Here is a 25,278-nt window from a genome sequence, read left to right on the forward strand (position 1 = left end):
AGTCATAGACAAATCACTGTGCTTCTATAGGAGGCGCTATATAAAAAAATTATAAGAAAATATGTCAAACACAAAAATACAAGGTTGATATAAATCCCTAAATGGGCAAGTGATATAGTAATAAAAAAACAAATAATTAATAAAACAAAGGAAATAGACCAACAGGTGTCTTCAACGTCCCAAATCTTGATAGGCCGCTCTCTTTCGTCACCCAAAAGGATGATGCACTTCTATAATGATGAGATAAAGACAAAAACAGAGGTGCCACATGTGTAGGTCAATAAAAACAAATTAATCCAGACAGCAGCAGAATAAGGGTACTCACAAAAGTTGCGGCACTCTATTGTGCCAGCAGGGACAGGCTGGTGTTCTACAGCAAACCAGCTAGCTGTGTAAAAGATCCCCACCGGATACGTTCAGCGCTGGAATTCTCTACCTTTGGGGCCTCTAGCCAATGTTCCCAGTGTAATATTTCCCCTCAACTGGAGCTGCAGATGGAACGGGGAAAAGGGCTGGACTGCCCTGAGGTTACTGAAATGGAGACTATCACAACAACACCAGACTGATGTAAAAGTAAAAAATCAGTATTTTATTATACAGAATAAAAATACCAAAGGTATCACAATTTACAGCTGGGTGTGTGAATATCAATCTCCTCACAAAGAGTATAATAGCAACGCGTTTCTCGGGCGAACCCCGTTTCCTCAGGCTTGTGTGCTCTATGTGTGTATACATGCCCTTTAAATAGGGCTCAGTAACCTCATGTTCCCATGACCCTCCCCTTCCTTTTCCAAGATTATCCAATCATATACTTCCTTTCTTAAACCGCCCAGTTGTTGATATAGTTATAAGGTAACGTTATGATAATCTATATAATTGGTGAATGCAGTTCCATGATAATCATAATTTACAATAATAAAGGAAAAAGTGTTATTAGTAGGTAATGCGATCTAAAATGAGTGGTGCCGATCGTTACTAATGTATGTTACTATGGGTATAAACAGATCTAACATATGTTTCCTTATTGGCCAATGGTGTAACTCAATTTGAGGGGCTTGTCCTTGAGTCTTTACAACTAAACATTCTATGTGATAATTGTTGCTCCTAGTTACAGGATAAAGGAAGTGCCGAAAGGTCACATGGTCCGAATAACCCTTGTCGTCAATTGGCGTAGTTTCGGGCTTCCGATAATTACTGAATGACGTGTGGTCATGTGACCGATGGAACCCGTATGTGGTTCCGAGTTATGAATAAGTATAGCAGCAGTCTAACACCACCCATAAATGTTAGGCACCAATGAAATAGATAGAAATAAAACTATGTGATTGGCTGCCTACGTATATTGTGAGGCCAGGCAGAAAGAACGTGAAAATATAAATAGGAATAGAACTATGTGATTTGCTGCCTACGTGTATTAATAAACAAGTGAGAACGTGAATATATATGCGCATTGTGCAAATTAAACTGTGGTTATACTAGCTTACCGCCATCGCTATAATGCAGTATAATAAGGGAAATACCCTACAGATCCGTGTAAAAACATAAGTGCCTACATTGATCTCAGGACTAAAACAAATGAACAAAAATAGTTACGGGATTTAAAAGTGTCATCCCTTAATAAGGTGTTTGAAGTGAATGTTATATATATATATATATATATATATATATATATATGTATACACCACGGAATACATTATATGTGATAGTATATTATCCTACCAAAGAAGTGAAATTGATGTGAAATATATGTGTATATAAGATAGATTAAGTAATAAAAATGAAGGTATGTATTGTGTGTATATATATATATATATATATATATATATATATATATATATAAAAAATGTATTCTTAATATATGAAGTGAATGGAAATAACAAAATACTGTATAGTTATTACCACAAATAGTGGAGATAAGATATCTATTAGGGACTAAATAAGAATAAAAGATTCCAATAATCTATGTATGTGATTAATAAAATTAATAATGTTAACAATATTGATATTGATAACAACAAGTGGGCGGTGAAAGTCCAGATTACAAATGTACAAGATTCTAAGGACAAAATTCTATACACATAATGCTATAAAACCAGTAATAAAACTAGTACTAGAGACATATAATAAAAAGCCCTGTCCTATACACCTTTACAGAATAAATACATAATTACAGAAATGCTGCAGAATCTATGACCTCATTCAGACCTGTAGGGAATAAACTATTGAATTTAAATATCCAAAAGGTTTCCCTTTGTCTCAGTTTTGAGAACCTATTATACAAATTACTTTGGGGGATCCCTTCTAATGGTGTGATTTTAAAGTAACATTTACCAGAAATATATTTATCACAAATATGTCTGGAAACACTATGTTTGGGTGATTTTGATTTGATGTTCCTCAAATGTTCACTCCATCGAGTTCTGACCTTCCTACAGGTTCTGCCTATGTACTGGATCCCACATTTGCAGGACAGTACATAGATTACATAACTAGAGTCACATGACAGTCGACTTTTTATTGGGAACATTTCCCCTGTGTTATCAGATATTATGGTACTACATCCATGTGTTACGTATTTGCACATGTGACATCGTTTCTTCCCACATCTGAAAACTCCTATCTTGTTGAAGTTATAACTATTTTGGGCCCTATCTCCCAATCTAGTAGTATTGACAGATTTCCTTTTGGACATCACCACCTTACTAGGGGCTAGTTTCTGTTTATAAGTAGGTGCTCTTTTAAAGACTAGTTTAGGTTGGGATGTGAGCGTTTTTTTAAGACAGGGTCTTTCAGAAGGATAGGCCAATGTTTTTTAAGTACTCTGTTAATGATTTTGTGATTAGAATTGTACTGTGTCACAAATAGAGGTTGATTATTTGTGAAATTCCCCTTATCTCTATTAGATATAATATAATATATTATTATACTCTTTGTGAGGAGATTGATATTCACACACCCAGCTGTAAATTGTGATACCTTTGGTATTTTTATTCTGTATAATAAAATACTGATTTTTTACTTTTACATCAGTCTGGTGTTGTTGTGATAGTCTCCATTTCAGTAACCTTAGGGCAGTCCAGCCCTTCTCCCCGTTCCATCGACAGCTCCAGTTGAGGGGAAATATTACACTGGGAACATTGGCTAGAGGCCCCAAAGGCAGAGAATTCCAGCGCTGAACGTATCCGGTGGGGATCTTTTACACAGCTAGCTGGTTTGCTGTAGAACACCAGCCTGTCCCTGCTGGCACAATAGAGTGCCGCCACTTTTGTGAGCACCTTTATTCTGCTGCTGTCTGGATTCATTTGTTTTTATTGACCTACACATGTGGCGCCTCTGTTTTTATGCTATCAGAAACACATGCAATCGTTCCATTAGGATCTTCGAGATCACCCTTGGAAGAAGAACTAGAGGCGGAAAGCAGGTTGGTATGGCCAAGGAACTGCTAACAAATCTACCATCTCCGCCTGAGGATCCCTGGACCTGGAAAGATACCTTCAAAGTTTCTTGTTTAGATGGGACGCCATGAGATCTATTTCTGGAAGACCCCACATCTGTACAATCTGACAAAATACATCTGGATGGAGAGACCACTCCCCTAGGTGTAAAGTCTGACGGCTGAGATAATCTGCTTCCCAATTGTCTACACCTGGGATATGCATTGCAGAAATTAGTCAGGAGTTGAATTCTGCCAAAGAAAGAATTCAAGATACTTCTTTCATTGCTAAAGGACTGCGAGTCCCACCCTGATGATTGACATATGCCACAGTGTGATATTGTCTGTCTGAAAATGAATTAATTATTCTCTCTTTAGTAGAGGCCAAGCCTGAAGAGTCCTGAAAATAGCACAGAGTTCTAAAATATTGAGGATTCCAAACCCCTTGTGCCGTCAGAGACCCCCAGACAGCTCCCCAACCTGTGAGCCTTGCATCTGTTGAAATCACAGTCCAGGAAGGACGAACAAAGGAGGCTCCTTGAATAATAAGGTGATGGTTTAACCACCAAGTCAGAGAGAGTTGAGTGTTGGGATTTAAGAATATCAATTGCGCTATCCGAGTATAATCCCTACACCATTGATTCAGCATGCAAAGCTGTAGAGTTCTCATATGAAAACGAGAAAAGGGGATTGCATCCGATGCTGCAGTCATGAGACCTAAAACTTCCATGCACATAGCCACTGAAGGGAATGATCGAGACTGAAGGTTTCGACAGGCAGAAACCAATTTCATTTGTCTCTTGTCTGTTAAAGACAGAGTCATGGACACTGAATCTATCTGGAAACCTAAAAAGGTGACTCTTGTCTGAGGAATCAAGAAACTCTTTGGAAAATTGATCCTCCAACCATGTCTTTGAAGAAACAACACAACTTGATTTGTGTGAGATTCTGCTAAATTAAAAGATTGAGCCAGTACCAAGAGATCGTCCAAATAAGGAAACACCACAATACCCTGCTCTCTGATTACAGATAGAAGGGCACCTAGAACCTTGGAAAAGATTCTTGGAGCTGTCGCTAGGCCAAATGGAAGAGCGACAAATTGGTAATGCTTGTCTAGAAAAGAGAATCTCAGTAACCGATAGTGATCTGGATAAATCGGAATGTAAAGATATGCATCCTGTAAGTCTATCGTGGACATATAATGACCTTGCTGAACAAAAGGCAGAATAGTCCTTATAGTCACCATCTTGAAAGTTGGGACCCTTACAAAGTGATTCAAAAATTACAGATCCAGAACTGGTCTGAATACATTTTCCTTCTTCGGGACAATGAATAGATTTGAATAAAAACCCAAACCCTGTTCCAGAAGTGGAACTGGTACAATTACCCCTGAAAGCTTCAGATCTGAAACACATTTCAGAAAAGCCTGAGCTTTCACAGAATTTTGTTAGAACATGAGAGAGAAAACCCCTTTTCACAGGAGGTCTTATTCTGAAACCTATTCAATACCCTTGAGAGACAATATTCTGAATGCAATGATTCTGAACGGAACCTTCCCAAATGTCTTGAAATAATTTCAATCTGCCCCCCATCAGTAGAACTGGATTGAGGGCCGCACCTTCATGCAGTTTTGGGGGCTGGCTTTGGTTTCTTAAAAGGCTTGGATTTATTCCAACTCGAAGATGGCTTCCAATTGGAGCCAGAGTCCTTAGGGGAAGGAGTGGTTTTCTGTTCTCTATTCTGACAAAAGGAACGAAATCGATTAGAAGCTCTAGTTTTACACTTAGATTTTTTATCTTGGGGCAAAAAATAATAGAATCCAACTAAGAACTAAACAATAGCAAATACAATAGCAAATAGCATAGCCCTCTGAGCACAAAGAAGTCAAGGAGCATATAGGAAGTGGGGTAAAAATAAACCAAACATTTTTTTGGCGCCAAGTATGACTCACGATGCAAAAGAAAGTATAATTTTTTTGGCGCCAACTACATCCGGAAATGACACAACTCGCATCATAACAACCTAGCGTCAACTAAAACGCAGGAAATTACAAACTTGCATCATCATAGACGCATATTTGCGCCAAAAAAATCTTGCGCCAAGAATGATGCAATAAATAACAGCATTTTGCACCCTTGCAAGCCTAAATTTCCCCTCGAATTTTAAAGAAACAAGTCAGATTGTAAAAAAAGACTAAACCCCAGGTAAGAAAATATTAAAAAAAGTAACTTCCTAAAACATGATTCCCATACTGAAACTGCTAGACTGCAAAGGGAAATACATATAGACCTGACTCATGGCAAATATAAGTAAATACATATATTTAGAACTTTATATAAATACATAAAGCGCCAACCATAGCTTAGAGTGTCTTAAATAATGATACATACTTACCGAAAGACACCCATCCACATATAGCAGATAGCCAAACCAGTACTGAAAACTATCAGCAGAGGTAAAGGTATATAAGAATATATCGTCGATCTGAAAAGGGAGGTAGGAGATGAATCCCTACGACCGAAAACAGAGAACCCTTGAAAAGATTTCCCGTGAGGGAAACCATAAAAATCAATAGGCGATACTCTCTTTACATCCCTCTGACAAACACTGTACTCTGAGAGGAATTGGGCTTCAGAATGCTTAGAAGCGCTTATCATAGAAGAAAACAAAAAAAATCAAGCACAAACTTACTTCACCACCTCCATAGGAGGCAAGTTGTAAAACTGAATTGTGGGTGTGGTGAGGGGTGTATTTATAGGCATTTGAGGTTTGGGAAACTTTGCCCCTCCTGGTAGGATTGTTTATCCCATACGTCATTAGCTCATGGACTCTTGCCATTTACATGAAAGAAATAATGACAACCTGCAAGCAATTTTCTACATTTATCCTGCTTTAGCTAGATAGTTTATATGACTGACCTAGTAACAATACAAACCTGCAAGTTTCCTTTGTTGGCCCTGCACTTCCCAAATGAGTCATAGCACTTAACCTGGTACTGTCCTTAGGACCCAAGTCATAAGTTGTTCTGTTTCCCCACAGTACAACTCATGATAGAAAGTCACATTATAAACCTATTTATTACCCATAAAACAGATTATTTCCCTTAGTTCATTTAATGCAGTTCATAGGATTGAGAACATTGTGTGAGATGTTGTTGAATGTGATCTCGAAGACATGCAGGACTCATATTAATTGTACAAGGAGGAAGTGGTTCTCATTTCAAACATATTGCAGCTTGGGTGTGAATACCACATGATGTCATTAAGGTTTTATTTATGATTTTTGTAAATGGAAAGCCAGCTCGTGTGTGCTAGACAACTCAGGAAAGATAATTATAATGCAACTGAGATGGGGGAAAAAAATCTCATCTTCCAATTTCCCACTGTGGAGAACGTTCCTGTATCAAAGTGATACTACATTCCTAGTAATTCCCTTGAGTTTCTTTACATTTAGAGCACAACTATATTAGTACTTGAGGTAGATGGCCTCTGATGATTGGAGTAGGGAGAAACACCTACCAGAATTCTGTGGGTCTACATAAACCATTCACCAAATAGAATTCATTCCCATATATTGTGGATACTGTGAACTATATTGCCATCTATTGAATAGCTTCGGAACCACAAACTTTGCTGCTTCTATTTCTATATTTTCTTGCATGAGATGTTGTATATCTCGTTTGCATATATTTCTCTGGTGCATAGGTAACAATGTATACAGAATACTTCTGGGGAAAAGCAAACAGGGATTTGTCTAGATGCGGCAATTGGCTATACACTCGTTAGTGTGGCACTTATTTTTATGAAATGGAGGATTTTAATTAAGCATGGGCATCCGAATGCGAAAGAAGGCGGCCACTTGTGGTGTTTTCTTTTCAGAGCCGGATTTATTCTTGTGAAAGTGCAACATACTTAGATCTGGATTTCAACAGAGCTTAGAATGTTGCACTTTCACAAGAAGGAATTCGGCTCAGAAAAGAGTTGAATGCCACGAGCGGCCACCTTCGGATGCTAATGAAGCCCATGCCTAGTTTTAATCTCACGCGTTTATGTCCACCATAACTTGAAAGAATATTGCATTTGAAATCTAGGAGATGAGAAAAAAAGCGCAAGCCCATCAAGGTAGACGTTTTCTGACAATTTATTACAACACACGGTTAAAAACCATGTTAAAATGGTAACAAGCCTGTCTCCCATATAGGGATTGTGGAACGAATCCAAATGTCCAAATATCAACCTTCCTTGTAACCAAGTACACAACGATGAATCCGTTACTCTCTGCTAGTTAGATTGTAAGGAGACATCCGAGCTCCGCTCCCAACGCGTTTTGACTGCCCTTAGCAGACTTTGTCAAGAGGATAGTGAAAAAGGCTTATGTTCGTAAGTCCCCGGTAAGCCTTAAGACGCTCCAGGTTTCGTCTGATTGGTTACCAGTCCGGCCTATCCAGTGCCTTGATCCTGACCGGCCTCTGTATGTAGGGGCGTGTTCCTTCATCTCCATGTAAACCACCAATCATACGATCAGAGCCCCCACTACGTCACTGACCCATATGTATCCGGCAATTTTAGCGTGATCATCTAAGGCATCAATTCATAAGCGGAAAACAACATAGACATATTCTTCAAAAACATATATTGCATATACATACATAAACACAAGAATGACAATGTTAAAGTGCTAGTGTGCTAATAGTTTGCTAAATTTCATTTTTGAAAATTCATTCATAAGAAATATATATAAACTTTAAGTTTGCAACATTTCATCATTCGTCTTTTCATAAAACATTAAGCATTATTAAATACATAATTCATTACACATAAGACAATTGCTGACATATCTTAGCAATAAATACAATTTAAAAAATATAAAAGAATGTATATGAATAAATAAATAAATGAATACATTTTAAAAACTATAGGGAGTCGTGCACTATTTGCTCTATCTAAAAATAAACAGTTGGAACTGATTGATATATACATACACACAGGACAGGGCCCTACACCATAAATGCCTGCAAATCAAGGTCAATGTTTAACCCTTTTGGTGCCAGACTATCTAACATATGGATCCATTTTGTCTCACATTGCCTCAATTTCATTAGTCTCTGCTGTTCATTGCCTGCAGACGACGGTATAATCTCCAATATCTTAACAGACAAATTGTTTGCCCTTTGGCCATGTACTATTTTGAAATGTTCTGACACACTATGGTTCTCATAGCCCGATTTTATATTCTCTATGTGCTCATATATGTGGCGCTTTACCTTCCTCTTGGTTCTACCTACATAGATTTTATTACATTCGCAGGTAAGGCAATACACCGCATACATGGACACACAGGAAGCTTTGTCCCTGATTTTAAACTCTTTAGTTTGATCCCAATTATATATAGTATCTCCTTTCTTGATTAAGCTGCACATATAGCAGTTTAACCTACCACATTTAAAGGTCCCTCCTTTATTCAAAACCCAAGCAGACAATGTCCCAGTGTTCTTCTTCACTGTTCTCAACTTAGATGGTGCTAATATATTTTTAATATTCTAGTTCCTCTTCAAAATAGTGACAGGGTTATCATCTAGATGGGGACCTAAAATGGGGTCTGCTAATAGAATGTTCCAATGCTTTTCTAAAGTAGTTTTAATAAAGCTAGCACCCAAGTTGAATGTAGTGATAAACTTAGCTCCAGTTTTTCTATTGCTAGTTATAGATTTATCTTTATTTACCATCAGCATTTCTCTACTTCTCATTCTACTATCATCCCTTGATTTTGTGATTAAAGCTTTATCATAACCCTTTTATATTAGCTTATTTTCCAAGATATTGGCTTCTGTTTCAAAATCTTCTAATGTGGTGCAATTTCTATGTATTCTTAGAAATTGACCCAGTGGTATGTTGTTTTTCCACTGGGGCAAATGTCCACTCTCAGCATTTAGGAAACCATTACTATCAGTAACTTTTCTAAAGTTCTTTACGGCTGTTTTATTAACTACTTTATCAACATACAAGATCAAATCTAGGAACTCCATCTGTTCCTTGTCAATTTTGCCTGTGAGTTCTAAATCGAGGGTGTTATTGTTCATATGTTCAATGAATTATAGGGCCTCCTTTTCTTCCACTTTCCACACAATAAGCACATCATCAATGTATCTATGATACTTCAGTAGATTCTTCTTAAAGGGTTTATTATTCCACACGTATCTTTCCTAGAAGAAGGCCATATAAATATTGGCATACGAGGGAGCCATGGATGTACCCATGGCTGTCCCCCGTATCTGTTGATAAAATGTATCTTCGAAAGAAAAGAAATTGTGGGACAATATAAATTCAATCCCCCTAGCCATAAACTGTATCTGAGTGGATGATAAATCACTAAATTCATTGAAAAATTCTAGGAAGGCCTCTATTCCCAAGTTATGGGGGATATTCGTGTACAAAGATGTTACATCACACGATATCCAGAGGAGGTCTTTATCCCAATCCAAGCCTTCAAAAATTTGAATGGTTTCTGTTGTATCCTTTAAGTACGATTTTATAAGTTTAGCACATGGTTGTAGAAACCTAATCCAAATAGCTGGAAAGGTTGCTCATAAGGGAACCCATCCCTGAGATTATAGGTCTCCCAGGTGGGTTCTGCATGTCTTTATGCACCTTAGGGAGGTGATAAAACAAAGGTGCAGAGGAGCAGGAGGTCAAGATGAAATTAGCCTCCTCAATACTTAAAATACCTTCCTCCCTTCCTTTTGTTACAAGTATATTTAGTTCAAGATTATATTGGGATGTCGGTTCTTTCTCTTATTTGTTATATGTTTTTTTACAATTTAGCAGCCTATGTGCTTCTGATATATAAACTTCACGGTCTTGAACTACTATCCCTCCACCCTTGTCCGCTTGTCTGATTACTATACTTGTATCGGACTTAAGGGTATCTAGTGCCTTCCTTTCCTGTTGGTTTAAATTGTCTCTATACTTAAATTTTCCTTTTTTAGATTGAGTTTTAAAGTAGTCCCTAAACTCCTCCTTCACAATTTCATTAAATACCGGGATATAGTCTCCCTGTGCATAGATAGGATAAAAGGATGATGGACGCTTGAAATGACTATGTTTGATATTATCAATGCTGTCATCATAAATACTCAATTCTAGAAGGTCATTACCAGACTGTACATTTTGTTGTGTCCCCTCCTGGAGGCTAACAAGTGTACTTAGGGCTTGATAATCCCCCTCACTTAAAGTGACCTGTGAGCAACTATCATTTTTGTTGGAATTGTTTTTAATAAAATATCGTTGCAGTGTAAGTTTGCGGATATATTTTTGTAGGTCTATAAATGCCTCAAAGCTATTAGGTAGACTATGTGGTGCAAATTTAAGGCCTTTCCCTAATAGTTTGTATTCGTAATCAGTGAGTATCCTGGACATTGCAAAGTGTTGAGTATTTAGCACCATTATTTATATTGTGTTGCCTACAAAATATCTTGCCTTGTATTTTTATTAGTATTGTTTTTTACCTTTATTATTTTTTTATTTTCTACTTTTCCCTCTATATTTATCCCTCAACACCAGTGTTTGCGCTGCTAATATTTCTTGTTTTAGTAATATTGCATTTGACCTGGAAAAAGGCTTCACTTAGTAGTAACTCTTTTGTTAATGAAAACTAATAAGCTTGTAACAACTGTCCAGAAGTTGTTTTGAATTTGCTGCAACTACCTCATAAAGGGATATCTATGGTTAAACACAGTACTGGAAGCAAAAAACATGGAATGCTTATAGCTAGTTAGATTTGCATATCTAACCTAGAATTGTCTGGTGCATTGCGAACAATGTATACAGGATACTACTGGGAAAAAGAAAGCAGGGATTTATGTTGGCTATACAATATTTGTATGTTATGTTTTCTTACTATATAAGGGAAATAATTTATAGTGATTACAATTTGGCAACCAACTCAATTACAATAATATCAATGAATTTTGCCAGTAAAAGAAACTATACAATCAAAGCTAAACAGATTTTAAAAAAATGACAGGAAACAAGATAATAAATATTTATTTCAACCTCTAGGAAACAGTGCGTCAAACAACTATCATTGTGCTTCTTTTTGCAACAACAACCTCTTTCCATTCCCATCTGACTTCAAAGGTGGGACAACAACATTAACTTGATATTGAATTTCTATGCTCCAAAAAATGTTTTGCCGCAGGTTTGTCAGTTTTAACGGATTCTATTGCTTGTCTAATACTAGATCTCTGTATTGCTATACATTCCTATTGCTTGTCTAATACTAGATCCCTGTATTGCTATACATTCCTATTGCTTGTCTAATACTAGATCTCTGTATTGCTATACATTCCTATTGCTTGTCTAATACTAGATCCCTGTATTGCTATACATTCCTATTGCTTGTCTAATACTAGATCTCTGTATTGCTATACATTCCTATTGCTTGTCTAATACTAGATATCTGTATTGCTATACATTCCTATTGCTTGTCTAATACTAGATCTCTGTATAGCTATACATTCCTATTGCTTGTCTAATACTAGATCTCTGTATTGCTATACATTCCTATGTCTTGTCTAATACTAGATCTCTGTATTGCTATACATTCATATTGCTTGTCTAATACTAGATCTCTGTATTGCTATACATTTCTATTGCTTGTCTAATACTAGATCTCTGTATTGCTATACATTTCTATGTCTTGTCTAATACTAGATCTCTGTATTGCTATACATTCCTATGTCTTGTCTAATACTAGATCTCTGTATTGCTATACATCCCTATTGCTTGTCTAATACTAGATCTCTGTATTGCTATACATCCCTATTGCTTGTCTAATACTAGATCTCTGTATTGCTATACATTCCTATTGCTTGTCTAATACTAGATCTCTGTATTGCTATACATTTCTATTGCTTGTCTAATACTAGATCTCTGTATTACTATACATTCCTATTGCTTGTCTAATATTAGATCTCTGTATTGCTATACATCACTATTGCTTGTCTAATACTAGATCTCTGTATTGCTATACATTCCTATTGCTTGTCTAATACTAGATCTCTGTATTACTATACATTCCTATGTCTTGTCTAATACTAGATATCTGTATTGCTATACATTCATATGTCTTGTCTAATACTAGATCTCTGTATTGCTATACATTCCTATTGCTTGTCTAATACTAGATCTCTGTATTGCTATACATTCCTATGTCTTGTCTAATACTAGATCTCTGTATTGCTATACATCCCTATTGCTCGTCTAATACTAGATCTCTGTATTGCTATACATCCCTATTGCTTGTCTAATACTAGATCTCTGTATTGCTATACATTCCTATTGCTTGTCTAATACTAGATCTCTGTATTACTATACATTCCTATGTCTTGTCTAATACTAGATATCTGTATTGCTATACATTCATATGTCTTGTCTAATACTAGATCTCTGTATTGCTATACATTCCTATTGCTTGTCTAATACTAGATCTCTGTATTGCTATACATTCCTATGTCTTGTCTAATACTAGATCTCTGTATTGCTATACATCCCTATTGCTCGTCTAATACTAGATCTCTGTATTGCTATACATCCCTATTGCTTGTCTAATACTAGATCTCTGTATTGCTATACATTCCTATTGCTTGTCTAATACTAGATCTCTGTATTGCTATACATTCATATGTCTTGTCGAATACTAGATCCCTGTATTGCTATACATTCCTATTGCTTGTCTAATACTAGATCTCTGTATTGCTATAAATCCCTATTGCTTGTCTAATATTAGATCTCTGTATTACTATACATTCCTATTGCTTGTCTAATACTAGATCTCTGTATTGCTATACATTCCTATTGCTTGTCTAATACTTACTAGATCTCTGTATTGCTATACATTCCTATGTCTTGTCTAATGCTAGATCTCTGTATTGCTTTACATCTCTATTGTTTGTCTAATACTAGATCTCTGTATTGCTATACATTTCTATTGCTTGTCTAATACTAGATCTCTGTATGGCTATACATTCCGATTGCTTGTCTAATACTAGATCTCTGTATTGCTATACATCCCTAATGCTTGTCTAATACTAGATCTCTGTATTGCTATACATCACTTTTGCTTGTCTAATACTAGATCTCTGTATTGCTATACATTCATATTGCTTGTCTAATCCTAGATCTCTGTATTGCTATACATCCCTTTTGCTTGTCTAATACTAGATCTCTGTATTGCTATACATCCCTTTTGCTTGTCTAATACTAGATCTCTGCATTGCTATATATCCCTATTGCTTGTCTAATACTAGATGTCTGTATTGCTATACATTCCTATTGCTTGTCTAATACTAGATCTCTGTATTGCTATACATTCTTATTGCTTGTCTAATACTAGATCTCTGTATTGTTATACATTCCTATTGCTTGTCTAATACTAGATCTCTCTATTGCTATACATCACTTTTGCTTGTGTAATACTAGATCTCTGTATTGCTATAAATTCCTATTGCTTGTCTAATCCTAGATCTCTGTATTGCTATACATTCCTATTGCTTGTCTAATACTAGATCTCTGCATTGCTATATATCCCTATTGCTTGTCTAATACTAGATCTCTGTATTGCTATACATTCATATTGCTTGTCTTATACTAGATCTCTGTATTGCTATACATTCCTATTGCTTGTCTAATACTAGATCTCTGTATTGCTATACATTCCTTTTGCTTGTCTAATACTAGATCTCTGTATTGCTATACATCCCTATTGCTTGTCTAATACTAGATGTCTGTATTGCTATACATCCCTATTGCTTGTCTAATACTAGATCTCTGTATTGCTATACATCCCTTTTGCTTGTCTAATACTAGATCTCTGTATTGCTATACATTCCTATTGCTTGTCTAATACTAGATCTCTGTATTGCTATATATCCCTATTGCTTGTCTAATACTAGATCTCTGTATTGCTATACATTCCTATTGCTTGTCTAATACTAGATCTCTGTATTGCTATACATTCCTATTGCTTGTCTAATACTAGATCTCTGTATTGCTATACATCCCTATTGCTTGTCTAATACTAGATCTCTGTATTGCTATACATTCCTATTGCTTGTCTAATACTAGATCTCTGTATTGCTATACATTCCTATTGCTTGTCTAATACTAGATCTCTGTATTGCTATACATCCCTTTTGCTTGTCTAATACTAGATCTCTGCATTGCTATATATCCCTATTGCTTGTCTAATACTAGATCTCTGTATTGCTATACATTCCTATTGCTTGTCTAATACTAGATCTCTGTATTGCTATACATTCCTATTGCTTGTCTAATACTAGATCTCTGTATTGCTATACATTCCTATTGCTTGTCTAATACTAGATCTCTGTATTGCTATACATCACTTTTGCTTGTGTAATACTAGATCTCTGTATTGCTATAAATTCCTATTGCTTGTCTAATCCTAGATCTCTGTATTGCTATACATTCCTATTGCTTGTCTAATACTAGATCTCTGTATTGCTATATATCCCTATTTCTTGTCTAATACTAGATCTCTGTATTGCTATACATTCCTATTGCTTGTCTAATACTAGATCTCTGTATTGCTATACATTCCTATTGCTTGTCTAATACTAGATCTCTGTATTGCTATACATTCTTTTTGCTTGTCTAATACTAGATCTCTGTATTGCTATGCATCACTTTTGCTTGTGTAATACTAGATCTCTGTATTGCTATAAATTCCTATTGCTTGTCTAATCCTAGATCTCTGTATTGCTATACATTCCTATGTCTTGTCTAATACTAGATCTCTGTATTGCTATACATTCATATTGCTTGTCTAATACTAGATCTTTGTATTGCTATACATTCCTATTGCTTGTCTAATACTAGATCTCTGTATTGCTATACATTCTTATTGCTTGTCTAATACTAGATCTCTGTATTGCTATACATCCCTTTTGCTTGTCTAATACTAGATCTCTGTATTGCTATACATTCCTATACTAGATCTCTGTATTGCTATATATACCTATTGCTTGTCTAATACTAGATCTCTATATTGCTATACATTCCTATTGCTTGTCTAATACTAGATCTCTGTATTGCTATACATTCCTATTGCTTGTCTAATACTAGATCTCTGTATTGCTATACATTCCTAATGCTTGTCTAATACTAGATCTCTGTATTGCTATACATTCCTATTGCTTGTCTAATACTAGATCTCTGTATTGCTATACATTCCTATTGCTTGTCTAATACTAGATCTCTGTATTGTTATACATTCCTATTGCTTGTCTAATACTAGATCTCTGTATTGCTATACATTCCTATGTCTTGTCTAATACTAGATATCTGTATTGCTATACATTCATATGTCTTGTCTAATACTAGATCTCTGTATTGCTATACATTCCTATTGCTTGTCTAATACTAGATCTCTGTATTGCTATACATTCCTTTTGCTTGTCTAATCCTAGATCTCTGTATTGCTATACATTCCTATGTCTTGTCTAATACTAGATCTCTGTATTGCTATACATTCATATTGCTTGTCTAATACTAGATCTCTGTATTGCTATACATTCCTATTGCTTGTCTAATACTAGATCTCTGTATTGCTATACATTCCTATTGCTTGTCTAATCCTAGATCTCTGTATTGCTATACATTCCTATGTCTTGTCTAATACTAGATCTCTGTATTGCTATACATTCATATTGCTTGTCTAATACTAGATCTCTGTATTGCTATACATTCCTATTGCTTGTCTAATACTAGATCTCTGTATTGCTATACATTCCTATTGCTTGTCTAATACTAGATCTCTGCATTGCTATACATCCCTATTGCTTGTCTAATACTAGATCTCTGTATTGCTATACATCCCTTTTGCTTGTCTAATACTAGATCTCTGTATTGCTATACATTCCTATACTAGATCTCTGTATTGCTATATATACCTATTGCTTGTCTAATACTAGATCTCTATATTGCTATACATTCCTATTGCTTGTCTAATACTAGATCTCTGTATTGCTATACATTCCTATTGCTTGTCTAATACTAGATCTCTGTATTGCTATACATTCCTAATGCTTGTCTAATACTAGATCTCTGTATTGCTATACATTCCTATTGCTTGTCTAATACTAGATCTCTGTATTGCTATACATTCCTATGTCTTGTCTAATACTAGATATCTGTATTGCTATACATTCCTATTGCTTGTCTAATACTAGATCTCTGCATTGCTATATATTCCTATTGCTTGTCTAATACTAGATCTCTGCATTGCTATATATCCCTATTGCTTGTCTAATACTAGATCTCTGTATTGCTATACATCCCTTTTGCTTGTGTAATACTAGATCTCTCTATTGCTATACATTCCGTTTTATCAACCTAGCTGACGTATGCAAAGTAAACCATGTGTATGACAACTTCTTGTTTATTCCTAGGTTTGAAAAATATTAACTTCCATAAAAGTCTCTTTGTATAAAATCATTAAAAACATAAGGATCTTGCTTTTAGTGCAGTACTTTAAAACTTCGCTGTTGTCCATTGTTGCGGCAAAATCTATTTCTATTTTCCCCAATTTTGTAAAATTACTAAGAAAATATGCTTGTAGAAAGTAAATTCCAAGGCATGAATCTAAAAATACCTGGGTAGTACAAAATTAATGCAAAATAAAATAACAACTCACCTTCAAATGGATTTCTGCCACCTGAGAATATTCGCTGATTTTGCATCTCAAGCCTGTATTCAACACCCCCCCTACAGCTAATATAAGCCATTGTCACCATGGTCCCTGATTGAATATGAGCATGACAACGGGCCAGAAACACTACCCTGAGGGTTAAAAACACTTATGGAAAGGAATACTCCCCAGGAGCCTAGAACTGATCCCAATCCAGGGCCCAATTAAAAAGACTGGCATCTGTGGAAATGACTGTCTAGTTTGGCTAGAAGAACCAGTGTCATGTTAATTAAAACGAATAAGGGTCCCTCATCTTATGAGAGTGATAAAATCTCCAAGATGTGCCAGCAGTCACAGATCCACTGAGAGAAGATGCTCAACTGCAACTGTCTAATAAGAAAAGACATACAGCCTAGAACTGATCCCAATCCAGGGCCCAATTAAAAAGACTGGCATCTGTGGAAATGACTGTCTAGTTTGGCTAGAAGAACCAGTGTCATGTTAATTAAAACGAATAAGGGTCCCTCATCTTATGAGAGTGATAAAATCTCCAAGATGTGCCAGCAGTCACAGATCCACTGAGAGAAGATGGTCAACTGCAACTGTCTAATAAGAAAAGACATACAAAAAGTAGCTACATTTAAAGTGTCTGCTATCAAACTAGGAATTACAATGCATACAGTGCTTGTACAAGGCATACACTTGTTCTAGAGATCTCTTGCACAAACTTGTGCCTAGATTAACACCCAGGAGCTAAGCCTGATTTTATGGCACTAAAGGGCTTTTAAAAAAAGAAAATCCAAAAAGTCGGAAGTATGAAAACCACCTTAAGCCTTTAAGGGACACTGAACCCAAATTTTTTCTTTCGTGATTCAGATGGAGCATGCAATTTTAAGCAACTTTCTAATTTACTCCTATTATCAATTTTTCTTCATTCTCTTGCTATCTTTATTTAAAAAAGAAGGCCTCTAAGCTTTTTTTTTTTTGCTTCAGAACTGTGTTCAGCACTTTTTTTTATTGGTGGAGGAATTTATCCACCAATCAGCAAGAACAACCCAGGTTGTTCACCAAAAATGGGCCGGCATCTAAACTTACATTTTTGCATTTCAAATAAAGATATCAAGAGAATGAAGGAAATTTGACAATAGAGCATGACATTTTAAGCAACTTTCTAATTTACTCCTATCTGAATCATGAAAGAAAAAAAAAATGGGTTCAGTGTCCCTTTTAGCTTTGCTGATGAGGCTTAGATAAAAAGTTAGACCCGCTTAAAGGGACTCTAAACCCAACATTTTTCATTCATGATTCAGATAGAGAATACAAATTTAAACAATATTACAATTTACTTCTATTATTTGTTTTGCACCATTTTTTAGATATCCTTAGTTGAAGAAAATGCAATCCACATGGGTGAGCCAATCACACAAGGCTTCTATGTGCAGGAACCAATCAGCAGCTACCGAGCCTATCTAGATATGCTTTTCAGCAAATAATATCAAGAGAATAAAACAAATTATATAATAGAAGTAAATTAGAAAGTTGTTTAAAATTGTATGCTCTTTTTAAATCATGAAAGAAAGAAAAAAATTGGGTTTTATGTCCCTTTAAAGGGACATGACACCCCAAGAAATAATGTATCATTCAGATAGAGCATACAATTTTAAACGCCTTTCCCATTTACTTCTACTATAAAATGTACTTTGTTCTCTTGGTATAATTTGTTGAAAGAGCAGCAATGCACTACTGGGGGCTAGCTGAACACACTGTGTAAGCCAATGAAGAGAGGAAAATATACACAGCCACCAATCAGCAGCTAGCTTCTAGTAATGCACTGCTGCTCCTTGGCCTATCTAGGTATTCGTTCCAACAAAAGATACCAAGAGAAATGAGAAAATTAGATAATAGAAGCAAATGAAAAAAGTTATTATACAGGGAGTGCAGAATTATTAGGCAAGTTGTATTTTTGAGGATTAATTTTATTATTGAACAACAACCATGTTCTCAATGAACCCAAAAAACTCATTAATATCAAAGCTGAATAGTTTTGGAAGTAGTTTTTAGTTTGTTTTTAGTTTTAGCTATTTTAGGGGGATATCTGTGTGTGCAGGTGACTATTACTGTGCATAATTATTAGGCAACTTAACAAAAAACAAATATATACCCATTTCAATTATTTATTTTTACCAGTGAAACCAATATAACATCTCAACATTCACAAATATACATTTCTGACATTCAAAAACAAAACAAAAACAAATCAGTGACCAATATAGCCACCTTTCTTTGCAAGGACACTCAAAAGCCTGCCATCCATGGATTCTGTCAGTGTTTTGATCTGTTCACCATCAACATTGCGTGCAGCAGCAACCACAGCCTCCCAGACACTGTTCAGAGAGGTGTACTGTTTTCCCTCCTTGTAAATCTCACATTTGATGATGGACCACAGGTTCTCAATGGGGTTCAGATCAGGTGAACAAGGAGGCCATGTCATTAGATTTTCTTCTTTTATACCCTTTCTTGCCAGCCACGCTGTGGAGTACTTGGACGCGTGTGATGGAGCATTGTCCTGCATGAAAATCATGTTTTTCTTGAAGGATGCAGACTTCTTCCTGTACCACTGCTTGAAGAAGGTGTCTTCCAGAAACTGGCAGTAGGACTGGGAGTTGAGCTTGACTCCATCCTCAACCCGAAAAGGCCCCACAAGCTCATCTTTGATGATACCAGCCCAAACCAGTACTCCACCTCCACCTTGCTGGCGTCTGAGTCGGACTGGAGCTCTCTGCCCTTTACCAATCCAGCCACGGGCCCATCCATCTGGCCCATCAAGACTAACTCTCATTTCATCAGTCCATAAAACCTTAGAAAAATCAGTCTTGAGATATTTCTTGGCCCAGTCTTGACGTTTCAGCTTGTGTGTCTTGTTCAGTGGTGGTCGTCTTTCAGCCTTTCTTACCTTGGCCATGTCTCTGAGTATTGCACACCTTGTGCTTTTGGGCACTCCAGTGATGTTGCAGCTCTGAAATATGGCCAAACTGGTGGCAAGTGGCATCTTTTCTCAGTTCATGGGCAGTTATTTTGCGCCTTGGTTTTTCCACACGCTTCTTGCGACCCTGTTGACTATTTTGAATGAAACGCTTGATTGTTCGATGATCACGCTTCAGAAGCTTTGCAATTTTAAGAGTGCTGCATCCCTCTGCGAGATATCTCACTATTTTTTACTTTTCTGAGCCTGTCAAGTCCTTCTTTTGACCCATTTTGCCAAAGGAAAGGAATTTGCCTAATAATTATGCACACCTGATATAGGGTGTTGATGTCATTAGAACACACCCCTTCTCATTACAGAGATGCACATCACCTAATATGCTTAATTGGTAGTAGGCTTTCGAGCCTATACAGCTTGGAGTAAGACAACATGCATAAAGAGGATGATGTGGTCAAAATACTCATTTGCCTAATACTTCTGCACTCCCTGTAAATTGAATGCTCAAGCTGAATTATGAAATAAAACTATTTGGGTTTCATTTTCCTTTAGGTTCTCCCAAATATATGTGGTCTTATCTTTACAAAAGTAACTGCTATGGAGACTTTACATTATTAGTTTGTAACTTGAGCCTTTGGGCTCCATTTATTAAGCAGCGGATGCTGCGTCGTAAGACCACTGCTCCTTAAAGGGACAGTCTAGTATAAATTCAACTTTCATTATTCAGATAGGACTTTTAATTTTAATTTACTTTCCAATTTACTTTTGCTCATATGCTAATTTCTAAGCCTTTGAGGGCTGCCTCTTATCACATGCTTTGTAAATTTCTTTTCAACACAAAGAGACAGAAAGTACATGTGGGCCATATAGATAACACTGTGTTCAGGCACAGGGGGTTATTTAAGATTTAGCACAACACAATGCTAAATTTAAGACAATAGATAATAAACAGTCACAGTCATGTGATCAGGGGGCTGGAAGAAGGTTCCTAGATACAAGGTAATCATAGAGGTAAAAAGTATATTAATATAACTGTGTTGGTTATGCAAAATTGGGGAATGGGTAATAAAGGGATTATCTATCTTTTTAAAACAATAGCAATTCTATGGTAGACTGTCCCTTTAACTTCTCCTCCACCTTATAGGTGGAGGATTGAAATCATTCCGATCCGATCAGGATGATTGACGGTCCCTGCTAGCGGCCGATTGGCTGCGAGTGAGCAGGGGGCAGCATTGCACAAGCATTTCACCAGAAATAGCGTATTCTAGCTGCATTTAGCGAGGTCGAGTGGACATGATTCGCTACAGCCAATCATGTCCGCTCGACCTTTGTTAAAGGGACTGCCAAGTCCCAAAAAAACTTACATGATTCAAAAAGGGCATGTAATTTTAAACAACTTTCTAATTTACTTTTATTACCAATTTTGCTTTGTTCTCTTGGTATTCTTAGTTGAAAGCTAAACCTAGGAGGCTCATATGCTAATTTCTTAGATCTTGAAGGCTGCCTCTAATCTAAATGCATTTTTATATTTTTTCACCACTAGAGGGCATTAGTTCACGTGTTTCATATAGATAACATTGAGCTCATGCACGTGAATTTACCATGGAGTTAGCTCTGAATGGCTAAAATGCAAGTCTGTCAAAAGAACTGAAAAAAGGGGGCAGTCTGCTGAGGCTTAGATACAAGGTAATTACAGAGGTAAAATGTGTATTATTATAACTGTGTTGGTTATGCAAAACTGGGGAATGGGTAATTAAGGGATTATCTATCTTTTAAAACAACACAAATTCTGGTGTTGACTGTCCCTTTATATCTACTCCTTTGAGTTTGCTTCTGCTCCAAGGTTATTTACTAAGGTTCCAACAAAAGTGTTGAAACCAAAATGACCTGGATGCCTTGGCAATAAACATGTTCTATGCCTTTAACAAAACTACAAACAAAAATCAAATGGCGCTCCAAAGCATGAGCCTGGCCTTCTGTGATCCCTGGGCTCATTAGTGTTGTCACCAGACAACTGCTGAATATGGTGATGGATCAAATGTCTGACTTAATCATCAAAAGCAATACAAATGTACAGAAAAGTACACTCTCAATAAAAAATAAATGTATTTTAGCAAATTAAAGCAAATCAATAGTAAATCACGAATCTTAGAGAGATAGAGAACCCCAAAATAAATGGTTTTGTTTGTATACCACCACACATGATCACTATCTTGATAACAAAAACGTTTCCCCCTTTATTAAAGGGACATTGTACACTACATTTTTCTTTGCATGCATATTTTGTAGATTATTTATTTATTTAGCCCATCTGGGAGTGTTTTTGTAACAATGTATAGTTTAGCTTATTTTTTAAGACCATTGTGCTGATTTTCAGGCTCTTAACCAAGCCCCACAGTGTCAGATGTATACACGCGTTTACAGACTCCTGCTGGCTACGGTTTATGTTATCTGTCTTTTCATATGCAGGGAACGGAGGAGGTTCTGTCCTTCCTGTTTACCCAGCCCCTTTCACTGGGTATCCCAGACTATCTCATCAACAGTGCTAAACTGGGAGCTTCTAAGTAAGTTTTTAAAAGGTTTTATACTGGATTTTTAGATCAGTCTCTGTGCATATTCTTCTTTATAGTAGTGTCTATTACATGCCGTTAAATGAAAATAGGTTATACTGTCCCTTTAAAGGAATACTACCAAAAACATACTCTTCTTGGAGAGAAAAAATCTGCCCACGTAAGAACTGGGAATGTAACACAGAACTGCTAAATATACCAGACCTTGAAGCACAGATACAAAAAGACCTCTTTTTCATAAGACCTGAAAAAAAAACAAGAGAACTCATGAAATCTTCCTTGTATCCCAGGGGAAAAAACTGTTTGTCAAAGAGCATAATTGACCCCTGAAGTTAAGAATAGTCGCTAGTCAATTTCCCCACCTGTTCTGTTAAATTTGGATCCAATTGATATTAGATAACAAGCTTCTTCTTAAAGGGACAGTAAACACCAGAATTGTTGTTGTTTAAAAAGGAAGATAATCCCTTTATTACCCATTCCCCAGTTTTGCATAACCAAGTTATATTAATACACGTTTTAACTCTGTGATTACCTTGTATCTAAGCCTCTGCAAACTGCCCCCTTATTTCAGTTCTTTTGAAAGACTTGCATTTTTAGCCAATCAGTGCTGACTCCTAGGAGCTTCACTTGCCTGCGCTCAATGTTACCTATATGAAACACATGAACTAACGCCCTCTAGTAGTGAAAAAACTGTCAACATGCTTTCAGATTAGAGGCGGCCTTCAAGGTCTAAGAAATTAGCATATGAACCTCCTAGGTTTAGCTTTCAACTAAGAATACCAAGAGAACAAAGCAAATTGGTAATAAAAGGCAATTGGAAAGTTGTTTAAAATTACATGCCCTATTTAAATCATGAAAGATTTTTTTTTACTTGACTGTCCCTTTAAGGAGCATCTCATGAGTGATCATAACCAGCTGACATATTATTTCAGTCTGGTTGTCTGTAAAGGTAGTTAGTAATGGAAATAAGGAATAGAGAGTTTGATATGGTTATGGAGAAGCCACAGTGGTGGAACACTGACTTATTTGTCCTTATGGTAGTTAGGTATAATTTAACAACAGACAATCAAGGGGTCGATCCGATAAAAATTGTCGCCCGCAAAAGCCGGCGACACCAATATTTGCGCTGGTTTGGTATCACATATACGGCGTAACCTAGAAGTTACGCCCGTATATTTCTGCCGTCGCCCGTAGTTTTTTGGGCTATAGGCAGGTATACCAAACCAGCGCAGTTTGGTATCCAATATGCAGCGTAAGGACTTACGTGGCGAAAATGGAGAAAACTTACTCCATTTTCACCTCCCCACAAAAAGCAGCCGTAAGAAGCCTTACGCTGACTATTGGAGCCCCGTAACTCCCTAAACTAGCTAGAAAATAAACCTAACACCTAACGCATGCGCAATGTCTATCTACCTGTCACCCGCGATCTGCTAAATAAAACCTAACACCTAACACATGCGCAATGTCTATCTACCTGTCAACCGCGATCCCTCCCCCCCCGAAATCCCTAATAAAGTTATTAACCCCTAAACCGCCGCTCCCGGACCCCGCTGCCATCTACATAAACTAACCCCCTACTGTGAGCCCCTAAAACTGCCGCAATCTACTTTATCTATCCCCTAATCTGACCCCTAAAACCGCCGCCACCTATATAAAAATTATTAACCCCTAATCTAATCCCCCTATACCGCCGCCACCTATATTAATATTATTAACCCCTAATTTAATCTACCTACCCGCCGCCAGCTATATTATCTATATTAACCCTAAGTATTTTATAGTTAATATAGTTATTACATTATATATATTAACCCTAATTATATTAGGGTTAATATAGTTAATATAGTTACTATAGTATTTATATTAACTATATTAACTCTATCTAACCCTAACACCCCTAACTAAATTTATATTAAATTAATCTAATTCATATTATAAACTAAAATATTCCTATTTAAATCTAAATACTTACCTATAAAATAAACCCTAAGATAGCTACAATATAATTAATAATTACATTGTAGCTATGTTAGGGTTAATATTTATTTTACAGGTAAATTGTTAATTATTTTAACTAGGTCTAATAGCTATTAAATAGTTATTAACTATTTAATAGCTACCTAGTTAAAATAATTACCCAATTACCTGTAAAATAAATCCTAACCTAAGTTACAAATACACCTACACTATCAAGAAATTAAATAAACTACAAATATCTATCTAAAAATACAATTAAATTAACTAAACTAAATTACACAAAAAAACAAACACTAAATTACAAAAAATGATTGGTTCAGCCAATCGGATTGAACTTGAATCTGATTGGCTGATTCAATCAGCCAATCAGATTTTTCTAACTTAATTCCGATTGGCTGATAGAATCCTATCAGCCAATCGGAATTCGGCGGACGCCATTTTGGATGACGTCATTTAAAGGTACCTCATTCGTCGTTCAGTCGTCGGCCGGGATGGATGCTCCGCGGCGGCGGAGCCAAGAAAGAAGATTGAAGATGCCGCCGGAAGGATGAAGACTTTGCTGCCGCTTGGAGGAAGACGTCGCCGGAGGAAGAATTCTTCTTTGCCGCTTG

At 36.3% G+C, this 25,278-nt stretch overlaps 1 protein-coding gene across 2 annotated transcripts in view; it reads left to right on the forward strand.

The window, feature by feature from the left end:
* KLHL8 (kelch like family member 8) overlaps window positions 1-22,734 on the forward strand; it is a 204,553-nt gene extending 181,819 nt beyond the window's left edge. For both annotated transcript variants that reach the window (XM_053703373.1, XM_053703372.1), the window contains exon 10: window positions 22,590-22,734. In XM_053703373.1, the coding sequence (XP_053559348.1) occupies window positions 22,590-22,719 (130 nt within the window). In that variant the 3' untranslated portion in view covers window positions 22,720-22,734. The remainder of the gene's footprint in view (window positions 1-22,589) is intronic.
* Window positions 22,735-25,278: the final 2,544 nt, after the last annotated feature.

The sequence above is a fragment of the Bombina bombina genome, chromosome 2 (genome assembly GCF_027579735.1).
Source record: "Bombina bombina isolate aBomBom1 chromosome 2, aBomBom1.pri, whole genome shotgun sequence".
Classification (NCBI taxonomy): Eukaryota; Metazoa; Chordata; class Amphibia; order Anura; family Bombinatoridae; genus Bombina; species Bombina bombina.